General features: G+C 37.8%; 3 protein-coding genes across 5 annotated transcripts; all 3 read left to right on the top strand.

Annotated features, from left to right (window-relative positions):
- The first annotated feature begins 3,907 nt into the window (after positions 1-3,907).
- Positions 3,908-5,545, top strand: LOC121890051 (immunoglobulin kappa light chain-like). Of its 2 annotated transcripts, XM_042402307.1 has the most exons (5): positions 3,908-4,062; positions 4,216-4,926; positions 5,058-5,171; positions 5,244-5,287; positions 5,426-5,545. In XM_042402307.1, the coding sequence occupies exons 1-5, from the start codon at positions 4,008-4,010 to the stop codon at positions 5,543-5,545; spliced, it is 1,044 nt and encodes a 347-aa protein (XP_042258241.1). In that variant the 5' UTR covers positions 3,908-4,007. The 2 variants fall into 2 exon arrangements, with proteins under 2 accessions (XP_042258241.1, XP_042258240.1); XM_042402306.1 differs by lacking the exons at positions 5,244-5,287; positions 5,426-5,545 and having other exon boundaries at positions 5,054-5,210.
- Positions 5,546-10,418: 4,873 nt separating this feature from the next.
- On the top strand, positions 10,419-12,164 carry LOC121890029 (immunoglobulin kappa light chain-like). Of its 2 annotated transcripts, none has more exons than XM_042402281.1 (5): positions 10,419-10,573; positions 10,727-11,437; positions 11,569-11,682; positions 11,755-11,798; positions 11,937-12,164. In XM_042402281.1, exons 1-5 carry the CDS (start codon positions 10,519-10,521, stop codon positions 12,054-12,056), a joined length of 1,044 nt encoding a protein of 347 aa, XP_042258215.1. In that variant the 5' UTR covers positions 10,419-10,518; the 3' UTR covers positions 12,057-12,164. The 2 variants fall into 2 exon arrangements, with proteins under 2 accessions (XP_042258215.1, XP_042258217.1); XM_042402283.1 differs by having other exon boundaries at positions 11,565-11,682.
- Positions 12,165-16,453: 4,289 nt separating this feature from the next.
- LOC121890073 (immunoglobulin kappa light chain-like) lies at positions 16,454-18,663 on the top strand. Its single transcript, XM_042402340.1, has 5 exons — positions 16,454-16,733; positions 16,881-17,591; positions 17,716-17,838; positions 17,918-17,961; positions 18,095-18,663. The coding sequence occupies exons 1-5, from the start codon at positions 16,679-16,681 to the stop codon at positions 18,206-18,208; spliced, it is 1,047 nt and encodes a 348-aa protein (XP_042258274.1). The 5' UTR covers positions 16,454-16,678; the 3' UTR covers positions 18,209-18,663.

Below are 18,663 nucleotides of genomic sequence, written 5' to 3'. Positions count from 1 at the left end.
GCTAACGAGGATGAGGACTCACGCAACACAACATATATCGGGGTATATATTGGTGCTTTATGAGTGTAACTCTGACCCACCACACATTACTGCATCGACTGTATACTGAGCTGCATCTGAGTGCACAGCAGCACTGTGACTGAACACATCCAGTTACACACTGATGGAGGACTGCAGCTGCTGCTTTGTGCTGCTTTCACTATGCAGCCCATGTAGAGCAGGTTTAAGAGGGGAAAAGCTTTCATGAAATACAGTGGTTATACATTTTGGCACTTTTTTGACAATGAACATATGTAGAAAAGAAAAGTAATTTGTGGTTTTTAGCAGGATGTAAGAGTGTTTCCACTCTCACAATGATATCTCTTGAGCCAAATCCACTTAAAGGAAAATTGCGCTTCATTTCAACTTGATGTATTCTCTTTAAATGGGGTTATTGTGGTTCTGTGTGTCGTGCTAATTTTGCTCTCTCCAGCTCTGTTATAGAGATTCAGGGAATTCACAAAGATGTCTATCATTGGGACAAACTGCTGAGACTCCTTCAACTTTCCAAATAAACATGAATCACTTCAAAAGTATATTTCTCAGTCTGAACGAAAGTAAAGAAAGAAACTAGCTGTCTGTAGTAGCCATAATGGTTAACTGCATTACTGTTATTTTAGTGCTATGTCTACCAGAGTGTAAAAGGTAGTTTATAGTAAATGTTGAAACCTGATACATTGTATATGCTAAGATGCAATACATGAATGCAAGGGCTGACATCATGACTACAGTAGAGATAGGACAACTGTATAGCAAACTCCACTACATAACAGGTAAGCATGACACTTTTCACAGGCTGCTGATATGTTGACTACAGTTTATAAACATAATCAATACACACAGACATGCATTCATTTCCTATTCAGGCTCTTTTTACAGTTAATATTTCAGCTGAATGCAGGTTAGCTATGCTGTGATTAAAAGTCTATTACTAACGTACCTTTCAATTAAGCAACTGTTCTGTTTTTACTTTCATATGTGTTCTCTGTGACTAGCAGCATGTCCAGGTATATGTGTCATTTTTATGGAGGTTTTTGAGCAGCAGGCTGTCTGTGCAGCTCAGGTCAGGTCTGTCTCTTACAACCCTGTATCCACTTCTGTCTCCTTAAAGGTTCAGTTTTTTGGTTCAGCAACTTATAAAAACTTAGTTCTGGTTTCTTTATCCTGTTGGTAGCACATCCCACCACACAGCAGCTTTTTTTGCATTTCTTGTTGTTTGCAAGCAGAAGTAACAAGGAGGAACCTCCACACAACACAAAGTCAATGGAGAGCGATGAATTGTTTTCCCCTCCAGAGTGGGCGGGACTTAATCAGCTCTGTCTCTACAGTCAAAAATTTACAAATGAATCCTATGTGCCGATTCTTTTCCGGGTTCAACACATACCGGACCTGCTGGTACATACTGTATCCAGGAAGTACTAGTAGCCATGTAAACACTAACAAAAGCCTTCACCTTCTCCAACCTGTTCTGCTTATGTTACCAAACTAACTGCCAGTGAACAAAATGAAAACATTACAACATTAAATAGTGCTAAAACTCAAACTATTGTACGAAACTGTTTAGTTGTGAGGCAGTGCAGGTGACTGGTGACAGACTGACAGGTTTTCCCCTCCTACTTACCGTAGCTGTATTACTAGTACTAAAAACCTGTATATTAGACTCTACTCAACTGCAATACTGATATAACTGATACCATTCAGACTTGCTGCCTTCGACACATCCTGTACATGCTGATGCGCTGTCTGTTCATGTAGTCAGACACAGTTTGTTAGCCTGTTAGCTTGTTATCCTGTAGATACTTTGCTACTTGCAGACTTTGGAGATCCTTTCTGCTGCAGTTTGGTTGATAAGATACTTTGACTACTTTAGTGCCTGTTAATAATTGTTTGCATTTTGATTGATAATGTCTTCATTTTCTCCAGGTCATTTCTTATTTTGTCATACAAGTCAGTATTAACTATAAAAATCATACACATGTAGCACAATTATCACTGTAAATAAATAAAACAAACTGATGCAATAAAATATCAGCTGTATTTAGTTTACAGCCCAATATTTTGAGAGGATAATGAAGCATAAATGTATTTACTACCACTTGATACACACACATCTGGTTAGAGTGTCCTGGTTAATGGCCTGAGAGGTCACTATAATGCACACTAGGTCACTAGTACACCCACTACTAGAAGACTTGGAATACTCAATAAATTTAGAAGTCCAACATCGACTATACTGAGACAACTCAAACATTGGAACTTCCCAGTACTAATAGGGAACTACACCCAGGACCACTTGCATGTTGGTTTGTTTACATCTGAGGCTGTGGATAGTTCAGTGTCTGTTTGACAATGTTAATAAATGCTGTAAATCCATTTGTTGTAGTTACACAGCTGGGATTACTCTCATCCATGGACACTTCTAGATCTTCTGAGTCTGACAGCTACAGGTCCCACTCTGCAGAAAAAGTTTTCCTCTTCACTCTTCAGGAGAACAGTGACTTCAGGAACAGCAGCAGTTTCTCTGAGGTAACTGTTACTGTACGTTGTCTTTCCTGACAGTCCTGTTGCCTTTCTCCCTCCATTCTTTATATTTCCTCTTTCAGTTCGTTTATCTCCTCTCTGTGGCGGAAGGACCTAGAGTGAGTCATCCACTAATTAGAAGGTCGGTGGATCGATGCCCAGCTCCTCCAGTCCGCATGTCAAAGTGTTCTTGGGCAAGATACTGAACCCCAAATTACTCCCAATGGTTGCCGTCATTGTGTGAGTGTGTGTGTGAATGGGTTAGCATTAGAAGCACTGTGGAGAGCTCTAGATATAAAAGCAGTATATCACTCCTGATGAGCAGGTTGGTGTTTATTGTAGAGCACTCTGAGTGTTCAGTAGACTTGAAAAGCATTTTATAAGTGCACTCATTTACCACCTGTGTACTCTGGCTCAAATAAATACAGTTGGCCAGTCAAAGTGAAATGACTCACGGTTGTCCTCATAATAGTCCACCAGATAATCCAATAATTGCATTTAGTTTTTTTAGTTTCCTTACATTCTAACCGCAGTGAAAATCAGACTCATACATATAAACAAATTGGATGAATCAGCTGGGTGGCTCAGTTCACCAGTAATCTGACATGAATTTGTGAATCACCAGAATCTCTATAACAGAGCCAGAGAGAGCAACATTACCTGACACATAGTGACAGAATGGCTACATTTATGGGAAATACATCAGGTTCAAATAAACTGGACTTTTCCTTTAAACACTTAAAAGTGCAGCATCCTTATCAGGTCAAACTTGTCTGATTATATCGACTTTGTAAGATGAAAAGCCTGCAATTTCAAATGCAAAAGCCTGTCTAACTTTATGCTTAGTGGTGATTGAACTGATTTTATTTGACTTCTGTTGCCAGTCCAGTAAAATGGAGGTGAATGGAATTTATTATTACACTCAAAGCATCAAACAAACACATTAGAAAATCAGCAACTTCTCTGTTCAGAGACAGTGTCCTGATTATTCAGGACAATTCACAGTTAGATCATTTAAAACAAAGCATGCAGCTATTTGTATGTGGGTTTTATAACAGTTATATTCTTTAAAAATCTTTTTCCTCATTAAGTTACAACTACATCTACCAACTGATCTGCAACATGCTGTGTCTCTAGTGTTCTTCACAGGTAGTTAAATATTCAAGCCTGCCCACTGTGACCTGCTACATGTTTGTACTGGATATTTAATTTTTAGTCATTTTAAATTGAATGCCAAGATGTGAGCTGTTTTTTTTATATATTTCTGTCATCATGTGAATGTTGTCGAGAGACAAACTTCACATTATAGGTTGAAGTGAACATGTGATCATGTTTCTTTAATAGGACAGTCAGTATAACTTCTGGTTGGCCAATCAAATGCAGTCTTGTCTCTGAAGAGTGAAGAAAAGATCAATGCTCTTTTCATTTCACACGACAAGTTGAACACGATGACATCTCCAGTGTTTGCTCTCTATCTCACATGTCTGTTTTTGGGGAAAACAGGTGAGTTGTGTTTTTGTAATTCCAACTTGTTTCTTTAAGAGTGTATGCTCACTCCTCATACAAATGATTCTAATATTTTTAATGTACTGATTATGCTGAATTCTGTCACATTAAGTTAGCAAACAATTTGCTCTATTTCTCATTTCACTACAGCTCAGACAACTGCTCTGAATTTCTCCTCATCTGTTCGTCAAGACAGTAGTTTTATATCAGCTTATTTTGGTGACAGCGTATCTTTGAGATGTTCCTATGAAGGTGATGTTGTGACAAGGCTTTACTGGTATAAACAAATTCTGGGACAGGGACCAAGGATCATCTCCACTTTCTATACGTTTGACAGAAATGGCACTTTTTATAATGAATTCAACAACAATCCTCGCTTCACACTGGATACTGAAAACAGTAAAAATTACTTGAAGATCACAGATTTGCACATTTCAGACTCAGCTACTTACTACTGCGTTAGTAGCTATTTATACACATTAAAATTTTCAGAGAACATTATTGTAAGTGTAAAGGGTTCAGGTTTGAACATCCAAGCTTTGGTCCATCAGTCGGCATCTGAGAGCATCCAGCCAGGAGGCTCTGTGACTCTGAACTGTACAGTACACACTGGGACCTGTGATGATGGAAATCACAGTGTTTACTGGTTCAAAAACTCTGAAGAATCTCAACCAGGAGTCATTTACACACATGGAGGCAGGAATGATCAGTGTGAGAGGAACAACAACACACAAACACACACCTGTGTCTACAACTTGCCATTGAAGAGTCTGAATCTTTCTCATGCTGGGACCTACTACTGTGCTGTCGCCTCATGTGGACAGATACTGTTTGGAAACGGGACCAAGCTGGACGTTGGCTGTAAGTAACTTTCTAGCAGACATTGTTTCATCTGATCAATACATGATTACTCCCTAATCAAACTTGACATCAAAATAGAGATAAATCTGAGAGCTGTGTAATATCTCTTTATGTCTCTGCTAATGAGGTAGACTCTGCTGTCTTGGTGTATTTCTTGAGTGGAGCTTTGGCGTTCACCACCATCCTCAGTGTTTTACTGGCTTTCTCAATGTACAAGATGAAGAGAAACAGCTTCCAATCTACAGGTAACTGTTTATATCTGACAGCTTGTATTCACTGAACATGACTTTGAATAAAATTTCTGTTTTCACAACCAGAGTCTCAAGCAAGATTTTCAGCTTCCTATGCAACAAACGGCGAGGTAAAACTTATTTTAACAGTTGAATTAATATTTAAACACATTTTTACACAACCATTATGTTTTGAGAGTTTTTTGGACATTGTGTTGATGTTTGTCAGGATCCATATTGTTATCAACTTGTACATATTTTGTTACCAGGGTTACCAACACACAGACAACCTGCATTATGCTGCTTTAAGTGTGAACCTGCCCAACAGATCAAGAAGAGCGAGGAACAACACCAAGAATGAATGTGTGTACTCCAGTGTAAAGCAGTAGAATTACATGTTACAATTCTGGTTTTAAAGTAATATTATATATATAATATAAAAAAGTTTTGTTTTGTTTTTTTATACAAAAATGCATATTTAGAAGTTGATCTTGAGATAAATATTTTTTGTCTTTGTGGTTTTAAGCAGGATTTCTTATTGTAAGAAGAAAAATTGTATTCAAAATAATGAGGCAATTTTTAATACATTTGAATAAATTCCATTTTGATTAAAAACTAGTAAATGTATTGTATAAGCACAGATTAATTGATGACTCATGGCCTTTGTTTTTATACATACATTTTATATCATTAGTGATCACATAAATAATATAAGTTGATTATGGATCACTTTGACCTTGAGATAATATGTGTGGGTGTGAGTTCAGTCCCTGGTAGCATTAACTGCAGCTTCATCATACAAGTGTGCCTGGTGGCATCATGTGAATCAGAGAAATCATGTAACTGACATCACTCACTCTAGTTAGTGGGTGACTCTCATGTTCTGGCACAAAAGTAAAATGGCACAGGACGGTTTTTATACTGACCTTCAGTACTTGAATCCACATATGTCCAAGTCAGGTACAATATATGAAGTCTGGAAATGTAACAATGTAACAGGCTGGAGGATGATCCCACTTTCACTCAGTGACTTCATTTGAAAACTGGATCTAGTAGATCTGTTATTAATTCACTCACTATTACACGACCAGGTTATAATTGTGTCTTCCCACTGTGTACTGTGTTCTACTGCACATCCAACATGCAGCCACTGTTTCAACATTTACTGCTGAAAATACAGAGAAATACTTAGTGTTTGATTGTTTTTACAAAACAAGCTTGTATACAGACTTTATGCCAGGTTTGTGCAGATTTGGATACAAATATGAGAGTGACTGACCAGTGAAAAGAAAATTTATGGTATATTTCCCTGATGAATTTTCCATAAATGTGGTCATTGTGACTCAATGAGTCATGCTAACGAGGATGAGGACTCACGCAACACAACATATATCGGGGTATATATTGGTGCTTTATGAGTGTAACTCTGACCCACCACACATTACTGCATCGACTGTATACTGAGCTGCATCTGAGTGCACAGCAGCACTGTGACTGAACACATCCAGTTACACACTGATGGAGGACTGCAGCTGCTGCTTTGTGCTGCTTTCACTATGCAGCCCATGTAGAGCAGGTTTAAGAGGGGAAAAGCTTTCATGAAATACAGTGGTTATACATTTTGGCACTTTTTTGACAATGAACATATGTAGAAAAGAAAAGTAATTTGTGGTTTTTAGCAGGATGTAAGAGTGTTTCCACTCTCACAATGATATCTCTTGAGCCAAATCCACTTAAAGGAAAATTGCGCTTCATTTCAACTTGATGTATTCTCTTTAAATGGGGTTATTGTGGTTCTGTGTGTCGTGCTAATTTTGCTCTCTCCAGCTCTGTTATAGAGATTCAGGGAATTCACAAAGATGTCTATCATTGGGACAAACTGCTGAGACTCCTTCAACTTTCCAAATAAACATGAATCACTTCAAAAGTATATTTCTCAGTCTGAACGAAAGTAAAGAAAGAAACTAGCTGTCTGTAGTAGCCATAATGGTTAACTGCATTACTGTTATTTTAGTGCTATGTCTACCAGAGTGTAAAAGGTAGTTTATAGTAAATGTTGAAACCTGATACATTGTATATGCTAAGATGCAATACATGAATGCAAGGGCTGACATCATGACTACAGTAGAGATAGGACAACTGTATAGCAAACTCCACTACATAACAGGTAAGCATGACACTTTTCACAGGCTGCTGATATGTTGACTACAGTTTATAAACATAATCAATACACACAGACATGCATTCATTTCCTATTCAGGCTCTTTTTACAGTTAATATTTCAGCTGAATGCAGGTTAGCTATGCTGTGATTAAAAGTCTATTACTAACGTACCTTTCAATTAAGCAACTGTTCTGTTTTTACTTTCATATGTGTTCTCTGTGACTAGCAGCATGTCCAGGTATATGTGTCATTTTTATGGAGGTTTTTGAGCAGCAGGCTGTCTGTGCAGCTCAGGTCAGGTCTGTCTCTTACAACCCTGTATCCACTTCTGTCTCCTTAAAGGTTCAGTTTTTTGGTTCAGCAACTTATAAAAACTTAGTTCTGGTTTCTTTATCCTGTTGGTAGCACATCCCACCACACAGCAGCTTTTTTTGCATTTCTTGTTGTTTGCAAGCAGAAGTAACAAGGAGGAACCTCCACACAACACAAAGTCAATGGAGAGCGATGAATTGTTTTCCCCTCCAGAGTGGGCGGGACTTAATCAGCTCTGTCTCTACAGTCAAAAATTTACAAATGAATCCTATGTGCCGATTCTTTTCCGGGTTCAACACATACCGGACCTGCTGGTACATACTGTATCCAGGAAGTACTAGTAGCCATGTAAACACTAACAAAAGCCTTCACCTTCTCCAACCTGTTCTGCTTATGTTACCAAACTAACTGCCAGTGAACAAAATGAAAACATTACAACATTAAATAGTGCTAAAACTCAAACTATTGTACGAAACTGTTTAGTTGTGAGGCAGTGCAGGTGACTGGTGACAGACTGACAGGTTTTCCCCTCCTACTTACCGTAGCTGTATTACTAGTACTAAAAACCTGTATATTAGACTCTACTCAACTGCAATACTGATATAACTGATACCATTCAGACTTGCTGCCTTCGACACATCCTGTACATGCTGATGCGCTGTCTGTTCATGTAGTCAGACACAGTTTGTTAGCCTGTTAGCTTGTTATCCTGTAGATACTTTGCTACTTGCAGACTTTGGAGATCCTTTCTGCTGCAGTTTGGTTGATAAGATACTTTGACTACTTTAGTGCCTGTTAATAATTGTTTGCATTTTGATTGATAATGTCTTCATTTTCTCCAGGTCATTTCTTATTTTGTCATACAAGTCAGTATTAACTATAAAAATCATACACATGTAGCACAATTATCACTGTAAATAAATAAAACAAACTGATGCAATAAAATATCAGCTGTATTTAGTTTACAGCCCAATATTTTGAGAGGATAATGAAGCATAAATGTATTTACTACCACTTGATACACACACATCTGGTTAGAGTGTCCTGGTTAATGGCCTGAGAGGTCACTATAATGCACACTAGGTCACTAGTACACCCACTACTAGAAGACTTGGAATACTCAATAAATTTAGAAGTCCAACATCGACTATACTGAGACAACTCAAACATTGGAACTTCCCAGTACTAATAGGGAACTACACCCAGGACCACTTGCATGTTGGTTTGTTTACATCTGAGGCTGTGGATAGTTCAGTGTCTGTTTGACAATGTTAATAAATGCTGTAAATCCATTTGTTGTAGTTACACAGCTGGGATTACTCTCATCCATGGACACTTCTAGATCTTCTGAGTCTGACAGCTACAGGTCCCACTCTGCAGAAAAAGTTTTCCTCTTCACTCTTCAGGAGAACAGTGACTTCAGGAACAGCAGCAGTTTCTCTGAGGTAACTGTTACTGTACGTTGTCTTTCCTGACAGTCCTGTTGCCTTTCTCCCTCCATTCTTTATATTTCCTCTTTCAGTTCGTTTATCTCCTCTCTGTGGCGGAAGGACCTAGAGTGAGTCATCCACTAATTAGAAGGTCGGTGGATCGATGCCCAGCTCCTCCAGTCCGCATGTCAAAGTGTTCTTGGGCAAGATACTGAACCCCAAATTACTCCCAATGGTTGCCGTCATTGTGTGAGTGTGTGTGTGAATGGGTTAGCATTAGAAGCACTGTGGAGAGCTCTAGATATAAAAGCAGTATATCACTCCTGATGAGCAGGTTGGTGTTTATTGTAGAGCACTCTGAGTGTTCAGTAGACTTGAAAAGCATTTTATAAGTGCACTCATTTACCACCTGTGTACTCTGGCTCAAATAAATACAGTTGGCCAGTCAAAGTGAAATGACTCACGGTTGTCCTCATAATAGTCCACCAGATAATCCAATAATTGCATTTAGTTTTTTTAGTTTCCTTACATTCTAACCGCAGTGAAAATCAGACTCATACATATAAACAAATTGGATGAATCAGCTGGGTGGCTCAGTTCACCAGTAATCTGACATGAATTTGTGAATCACCAGAATCTCTATAACAGAGCCAGAGAGAGCAACATTACCTGACACATAGTGACAGAATGGCTACATTTATGGGAAATACATCAGGTTCAAATAAACTGGACTTTTCCTTTAAACACTTAAAAGTGCAGCATCCTTATCAGGTCAAACTTGTCTGATTATATCGACTTTGTAAGATGAAAAGCCTGCAATTTCAAATGCAAAAGCCTGTCTAACTTTATGCTTAGTGGTGATTGAACTGATTTTATTTGACTTCTGTTGCCAGTCCAGTAAAATGGAGGTGAATGGAATTTATTATTACACTCAAAGCATCAAACAAACACATTAGAAAATCAGCAACTTCTCTGTTCAGAGACAGTGTCCTGATTATTCAGGACAATTCACAGTTAGATCATTTAAAACAAAGCATGCAGCTATTTGTATGTGGGTTTTATAACAGTTATATTCTTTAAAAATCTTTTTCCTCATTAAGTTACAACTACATCTACCAACTGATCTGCAACATGCTGTGTCTCTAGTGTTCTTCACAGGTAGTTAAATATTCAAGCCTGCCCACTGTGACCTGCTACATGTTTGTACTGGATATTTAATTTTTAGTCATTTTAAATTGAATGCCAAGATGTGAGCTGTTTTTTTTATATATTTCTGTCATCATGTGAATGTTGTCGAGAGACAAACTTCACATTATAGGTTGAAGTGAACATGTGATCATGTTTCTTTAATAGGACAGTCAGTATAACTTCTGGTTGGCCAATCAAATGCAGTCTTGTCTCTGAAGAGTGAAGAAAAGATCAATGCTCTTTTCATTTCACACGACAAGTTGAACACGATGACATCTCCAGTGTTTGCTCTCTATCTCACATGTCTGTTTTTGGGGAAAACAGGTGAGTTGTGTTTTTGTAATTCCAACTTGTTTCTTTAAGAGTGTATGCTCACTCCTCATACAAATGATTCTAATATTTTTAATGTACTGATTATGCTGAATTCTGTCACATTAAGTTAGCAAACAATTTGCTCTATTTCTCATTTCACTACAGCTCAGACAACTGCTCTGAATTTCTCCTCATCTGTTCGTCAAGACAGTAGTTTTATATCAGCTTATTTTGGTGACAGCGTATCTTTGAGATGTTCCTATGAAGGTGATGTTGTGACAAGGCTTTACTGGTATAAACAAATTCTGGGACAGGGACCAAGGATCATCTCCACTTTCTATACGTTTGACAGAAATGGCACTTTTTATAATGAATTCAACAACAATCCTCGCTTCACACTGGATACTGAAAACAGTAAAAATTACTTGAAGATCACAGATTTGCACATTTCAGACTCAGCTACTTACTACTGCGTTAGTAGCTATTTATACACATTAAAATTTTCAGAGAACATTATTGTAAGTGTAAAGGGTTCAGGTTTGAACATCCAAGCTTTGGTCCATCAGTCGGCATCTGAGAGCATCCAGCCAGGAGGCTCTGTGACTCTGAACTGTACAGTACACACTGGGACCTGTGATGATGGAAATCACAGTGTTTACTGGTTCAAAAACTCTGAAGAATCTCAACCAGGAGTCATTTACACACATGGAGGCAGGAATGATCAGTGTGAGAGGAACAACAACACACAAACACACACCTGTGTCTACAACTTGCCATTGAAGAGTCTGAATCTTTCTCATGCTGGGACCTACTACTGTGCTGTCGCCTCATGTGGACAGATACTGTTTGGAAACGGGACCAAGCTGGACGTTGGCTGTAAGTAACTTTCTAGCAGACATTGTTTCATCTGATCAATACATGATTACTCCCTAATCAAACTTGACATCAAAATAGAGATAAATCTGAGAGCTGTGTAATATCTCTTTATGTCTCTGCTAATGAGGTAGACTCTGCTGTCTTGGTGTATTTCTTGAGTGGAGCTTTGGCGTTCACCACCATCCTCAGTGTTTTACTGGCTTTCTCAATGTACAAGATGAAGAGAAACAGCTTCCAATCTACAGGTAACTGTTTATATCTGACAGCTTGTATTCACTGAACATGACTTTGAATAAAATTTCTGTTTTCACAACCAGAGTCTCAAGCAAGATTTTCAGCTTCCTATGCAACAAACGGCGAGGTAAAACTTATTTTAACAGTTGAATTAATATTTAAACACATTTTTATATAACCATTATTGTTGGAGAGTTGTTTGGACATTGTGTTGATGTTTGTCAGGATCCATATTGTTATCAACTTGTACATATTTTGTTACCAGGGTTACCAAGACACAGACAACCTGCATTATGCTGCTTTAAGTGTGAACCTGCCCAACAGACCAAGAAGAGCGGGGAACAACACCAAGAATGAATGTGTGTACTCCAGTGTAAAGCGGTAGAATTACATGTTACAATTCCAGTTTTAAAGTTTTTTATTTTTTTATTTTTATACAAAAATGCATATTTAGAAGTTGATCTTGAGATAAATATTTTTTGTCCTTGTGGTTTTAAGCAGGATTTCTTATTGTAAGAAGAAAAATTGTATTTAAAATACTGAGACAATTTTTAATACATTTGAATAAATTCCATTTTGATTAAAAACTAGTAAATGTATTGTATAAGCACAGATTAATTGATGATTCATGGCTTTTGTTTTTATATATACATTTTATATCATTAGTGATCACATAAATAATATAAGTTGATTATGGATCACTTTGACCTTGAGATAATATGTGTGGGTGTGAGTTCAGTTCCTGGTAGCATTAACTGCAGCTTCATCATACAAGTGTGGCTGGTGGCATCATGTGAATCAGAGAAATCATGTAACTGACATCACTCACTCTAGTTAGTGGGTGACTCTCGTGTTCTGGCACAAAAGTAAAATGGCACAGGAAGGTTTTTATACTGACCTTCAGTACTTGAATCCACATATGTCCAAGTCAGGTACAATATATGAAGTCTGGAAATGTAACAATGTAACAGGCTGGAGGATGATCCCACTTTCACTCAGTGACTTCATTTGAAAACAGGGTCTAGTAGATCTGTTATTAATTCACTCACTATTACACGACCAGGTTATTATTGTGTCTTCCCACTGTGTACTGTGTTCTACTGCACATCCAACATGCAGCAACTGTTTCAACCTTTACTATAATACTAAAATTTGTGGTTTTTAGCAGGATGTAAGAGTGTTTCCACTCTCACAATGATATCTCTTGAGCCAAATCCACTTAAAGGAAAATTCCAGTTCATTTCAACCTGATGTATTTCCCGTAAATGTGGTTATTGTGGCTCTGTGTGTCATGTTAATTTTGCTCTCTCCAGCTCTGTTATAGAGATTCAGGGAATTCACAAAGACATCTATCATTGGGACAAACTGCTGAGACTTCTTCAACTTCCCAAATAAACATGAATCACTTCAAAAGTGTGTTTCTCAGTCTGAACGAAAGTAAAGAAAGAAACTAGCTGCCTGTAGTAGCCATAATGGCTAACTGCATAGAGAACAGAGACAGAGTGCACTGCGTCATACTCTGAAAAGCCCGCCCGCCGGTGGGGAAAACAGTCGGCGCCATAATATGCAACCAAGGGCTGAAATGCTAACAAAATGCCTCTAGCTAGTGAACAACATTAGATTTCAGCATGTCAAATTATTATTTTAGCGCCCTATGTCTACAAGAGTGTAAAAAGTAGTTTATAGTAAATGCTGAAACCTGATACATTGTATATGCTAAGATGCAATACATGAATGCAAGGGCTGACATCATGTCTATGTAACTGTATAGCAAACTCCACTACATAACAGGTAAGCATGACACTTTTCACAGGCTGCTGATATGTTGACTACAGTTTATAAACATAATCAATACACACAGACATGCAGTCATTTCCTATTCAGGCTCTTTTTACAGTTAATATTTCAGCTGAATGCAGGTTAGCTATTCTGTGATTAAAAGTCTATTACTAACGTACCTTTCAATTAAGCAGCTGTTCTGTTTTTACTTTGATATGTGTTCTCTGTGACTAGCAGCATGTCCAGGTATATGTTTCATTTTTACGGAGGTTTTTGAGCAGCAGGCTGTCTGTGCAGCTCAGGTCAGGTCTGTCTCTTACAACCCTGTATCCACTTCTGTCTCCTTAAAGGTTCAGTTTTTTGGTTCAGCAACTTATAAAAACTTAGTTCTGGGTTCTGAACCCTGTTGGTAGTGCATCCCACCACACAGCAGCTTTTAGGCATTTCCTGTTGTTTGCTAGCAGACAGAAATGACAAGGAGGAACCTCCACACAACACAAAGTCAATGGAGAGTAATGAATTGTTTTCCCCTCCAGAGTGGGCAGGACTAAATCAGCTCTGTCTCGACAGTGCTGGTCAAAAATTTACAAATGAATCCTAAGTGCCGATTCTTTTGTGGGTTCAACACGTACTGGACCTGCTGGTACATACTGTATCCAGGAAGTACTAGTAGTCATGTCAACACTAACAAAAGCCCTCACCTTCTCCAACCTGTTCTGCTTATGTTACCAAACTAACTGCCAGTGATCAAAATGGAAACATTGCAATGTTAAATAGTGCTAAAAGTCATTTGAGTACTGTGTAAAACTGTTTAGTTGTGAGGCAGTGCAGGTGACTGGTGACAGACTGACAGGTTTTCCCCTCCTACTTACCGTAGCTGTATTACTAGTACTCAAAACCTGTATACTAGACTCTACTCAACTGCTGATACTGATATAACTGATACCATTCAGACTTGCTGCCTTCGACACACCCTGTACATGCTGATGCGCTGTCTGTTCATGTAGAGTCAGACACAGTTTATTAGCCTGTTAGCTTGTTAGCCTGTAGATACTTTTCTACTTGCAGACTTTGGAGATCCTTTCTGCTGCAGTTTGGTTGATAAGATACTTTGACTACTTTAGTGCCTGTTAATAATTGTTTTACATTTTGATTGAAATGTCTTAATTTTCTCCAGGTCATTTCTTATTTTTTCATACAAGTCAGTATTAACTGTAAATATCATACACATGTAGCACAATTATCACTGTAAATAAATAAAAAAAACAAACTGATGCAATAAAATATCAGCTGTATTTAGTTTACAGCCCAATATTTTGAGAGGATAATGAAGCATAAATGTATTTACTACCACTTGATACACACACATCTGGTTAGAGTGTCCTGGTTAATGGCCTGAGAGGTCACTATTATGCATAATAGGTCACTAGTACACCCACTACTAGAAGACTTGGAATACTTGATACATTTAGAAGTCCATCATCGAATATACTGAGACAACTCAAACACTGGAACTTCCCAGTACTAATAGGGAACTACATCCGGGACCACTTGCATGTTGGTTTGTTTACGTCTGAGGCTGTGGATAGTTCAGTGTCTGTTTGACAATGTTAATAAATGCTGTAAATCCATTTGTGGTAGTTACACAGCTGGGATTATTCTCATCCATGGACACTTCTAGATCTTCTGAGTCTGACAGCTACAGGTCCCACTCTGCAGAAAAAGTTTTCCTCTCCACTCTTCGGGAGAACAGTGACTTCAGGAACAGCAGTAGTTTCTCTGAGGTAACTGTTACTGTACGTTGTCTTTCCTGACAGTCCTGTTGCCTTTCTGCCTCCATTCTTTATATTTCCTCTTTCAGTTCTTTTATCTCCTCTCTGTGGCGGAAGGACCTAGAGTGAGTCATCCACTAATTAGAAGGTCAGTGGGTCGATGCCCGGCTCCTCCAGTCCGCATGTCAAAGTGTTCTTGGGCAAGATACTGAACCTCAAATTACTCCCAATGGTTGCCGTCAGTGTGTGAGTGTGTGTTGTGAATGGGTTAGCATTAGAAGCATTGTGGAGAGCTTTGGATATAAAAGCATTATATCACTCCTGATGAGCAAGTTGGTGTTTATTGTAGAGCACTCTGAGTGTTCAGTAGACTTGAAAAGCATTTTATAAGTGCACTCATTTACCACCTGTGTACTCTGGCTCAAATAAATACAGTTGGCCAGTCAAAGTGAAATGATTCACAGTTGTCCGCATAATAGTCCACCAGATAATCCAATAATTGCATTTAGTTTTTTTTTAGTTTCCTTACATTCTAACTGCAGTGAAAGACAGTCTCATAAATATAAACAAGTTGGATGAATCAGCTGGGTGGTTCAGTTCACCAGTAAGCTGCCAGGGTTTTTTGTGACTCACCAGAATCTCTATAACAGAGCCAGAGAGAGCAACATTACCTGAAACATAGATCCACAATGGCCACATTTATGGGAAATACATCAGGTTCAAATAAACCGTAATTTTTCTTTAAACACTTAAAAGTGCAGCATCCTTATCAGGTCAAACTTTTCTGATTATATCGACTTTGTAAGATGAACAGCCCGCAATTTCAAATGCAAAAGCCTGTCTAACTTTATGCTTAGTGGTGATTGAACTGATTTTATTTGACTTCTGTTACCAGTCCAGTAAAATGGAGGTGAATGGAATTTATTATTACACTCAAAGCATCAAACAAACACATTAGAAAATCAGCAACTTCTCTGTCCAGACACAGTGTCCTGTTTACTCAGGACAATTCACAGTTAGATCATTTAAAAGAAAGCATGCAGCTATTTGTATGTGGGTTTTATAACAGTTATATTCTTTAAAAATCTACTTCCTCATTAAGTTACAACTACATCTACCAACTGACCTGCATCATGCTGTGTTCTAATGTTCTTCACAGGTAGTTAAATATTCAAGTCTGCCCACTATGACCTGCTACATGATTATACTAGATATTTAATTTTTAGTCATTTTAAATTGAATGCCAAGATGTGAGCTGTTCTTTATATATTTCTGTCATCATGTGAATGTTGTTGAGAGACAAACTTCACATTATAGGTTGAAGTGAACATGTGATCATGTTTCCTTAGTAGGACACGTAGAATGACTTCTGGTTGGCCAATCAAATGCAGTCTTGTCTCTGAAGAGTGAAGAAAAGATCAATGCTCTTTTCATTTCACACGACAAGTTGAACACGATGACATCTCCAGTGTTTGCTCTCTATCTCACATGTCTGTTTTTAGGGGAAACAGGTGAGTTGTGTTTTTGTGATTCCAACTTGTTTCTTTAAGAGTGTATGCTCACTCCTCATACAAATGATTATTTTATGAATATTTTTAGTGGATTGATTACGCTGAATTGTTAACAAACAATTTGCTTTATTTCTCATTTCACTACAGCTCAGACAACTGCTCTGAAATTCTCCTCATCTGTTCGTCAAGACAGTAGTTTTATATCAGCTAATGTTGGTGACAGCGTATCTTTGAAATGTTCCTATGAAGGTGATGTTACAGCAAAGCTTTACTGGTATAAACAAACTCTGGGACAGAAACCAAGGATCATCTCCACCCTCTACGACTATGAAAGTAATGGCACTTTTTATAATGAATTCAACAACAATCCTCGCTTCACATTGGATACTGAAAACAGTAAAAATTACTTGAAGATCATAGATTTGCACATTTCAGACTCAGCTACTTACTACTGCATTAGTAGCTATTTAAACAAGTTAGAATTTTTGGAGGGCACTACTCTCAGTGTAAAGGGTTCAGGTAACATCCAAGGTTTGGTCCATCAGTCGGCACCTGAGAGCATCCAGCCAGGAGGCTCTGTGACTCTGAACTGTACAGTACACACTGGGACCTGTGATGATGGAGAACACAGTGTTTACTGGTTCAAAAACTCTGAAGAATCTCAACCAGGAGTCATTTACACACATGGAGGCAGGAATGATCAGTGTGAGAGGAACAACAACACACAAACACACACCTGTGTCTACAACTTGCCAATGAAGAGTCTGGATCTTTCTCATGCTGGGACCTACTACTGTGCTGTCGCCTCATGTGGACAGATACTGTTTGGAAACGGGACCAAGCTGGACGTTGAGCGTAAGTAACTTTCTAGCAGACATTGTTTCATCTGATCAATACATGATTACTCCCTAATCAGACTTAACATCAAAATAGAGATAAATCTGAGAGCTGTGTAATATCTCTTTATGTCTCTCTGCTAATGAGGTAGACTCTCCTGTCTTGGTGTATTTCTTGAGTGGAGCTTTGGTGTTCACCACCATCCTCAGTGTTTTATCGGCTTTCTCAGTGTGCATGATGAACATGATCAACAGCTTCCAATCTGCAGGTAACTGTTTATATCTGACAGCTTGTATTCACTGAACATGGCTTTTGAATAAAAAACTTTTTCTGTGTTTCACAACCAGAGTCTCAAGAAAGAATTTCAGCTCCCTCTACAGTCAATGCAAAGGTGAATAATAACTGTATTCATTAATTCTTTTTTATTTTATTTTATTTTTATTTTTAACATTCAGTGCAACAACAAAAAAATTTTTGGACATTGTTTTAGAATAATATCATAATCATTAATACTTTGTTACCAGGGTTACAAAGACGCAGACAACCTGTATTACGCTGCTTTAAGTGTGAATCTGACCAACAGACGAAGAAGACAGAACCAAACCTGGAGTGAATGTGTGTACTACAGCGTAAAGTAGTAGAACTGGACATATTTCATTTGTACTTTGTGCATAAGACATTATATTGTAGAATCTCTTTGAAGGTGTAACATGGATTTAGTTGAAAGCTTAAAAGAAATATGTTTTATAGTTTCTTAATTCTCTTGCTATGCTTTAGTATTTTTAGGATACTCTACTTTTTGTCTGAGTAGTCTAGAGCAGAATATCTGAACAACTTTGTTTCTTGCAAATACACTGTGTATCTCATGTTATTTTTAGTACATACTGTATGAATATAATGATTTTTGTGTCTTAATCAGTAAATGGTTTGATCTATACTGTTGAAGATACTTCTGGGTTTTTAGGATAAAGATTGTGTTGGACTTTTGTGTTTTATCCGCATTGGTTTGTTTGTATTGGTTTAGCATGTATGTGTTTTTGTACATTTTATATTAATAATCAAATAAACATAATAAAAATTTGGAAGACATTGA

This window comes from Thunnus maccoyii, chromosome 22 (assembly GCF_910596095.1).
Source record: "Thunnus maccoyii chromosome 22, fThuMac1.1, whole genome shotgun sequence".
Lineage (NCBI taxonomy): Eukaryota > Metazoa > Chordata > Actinopteri > Scombriformes > Scombridae > Thunnus > Thunnus maccoyii.
Note: the sequence above shows the minus strand (reverse complement) of the source record. Positions and strands in the feature narration are given on the sequence as shown.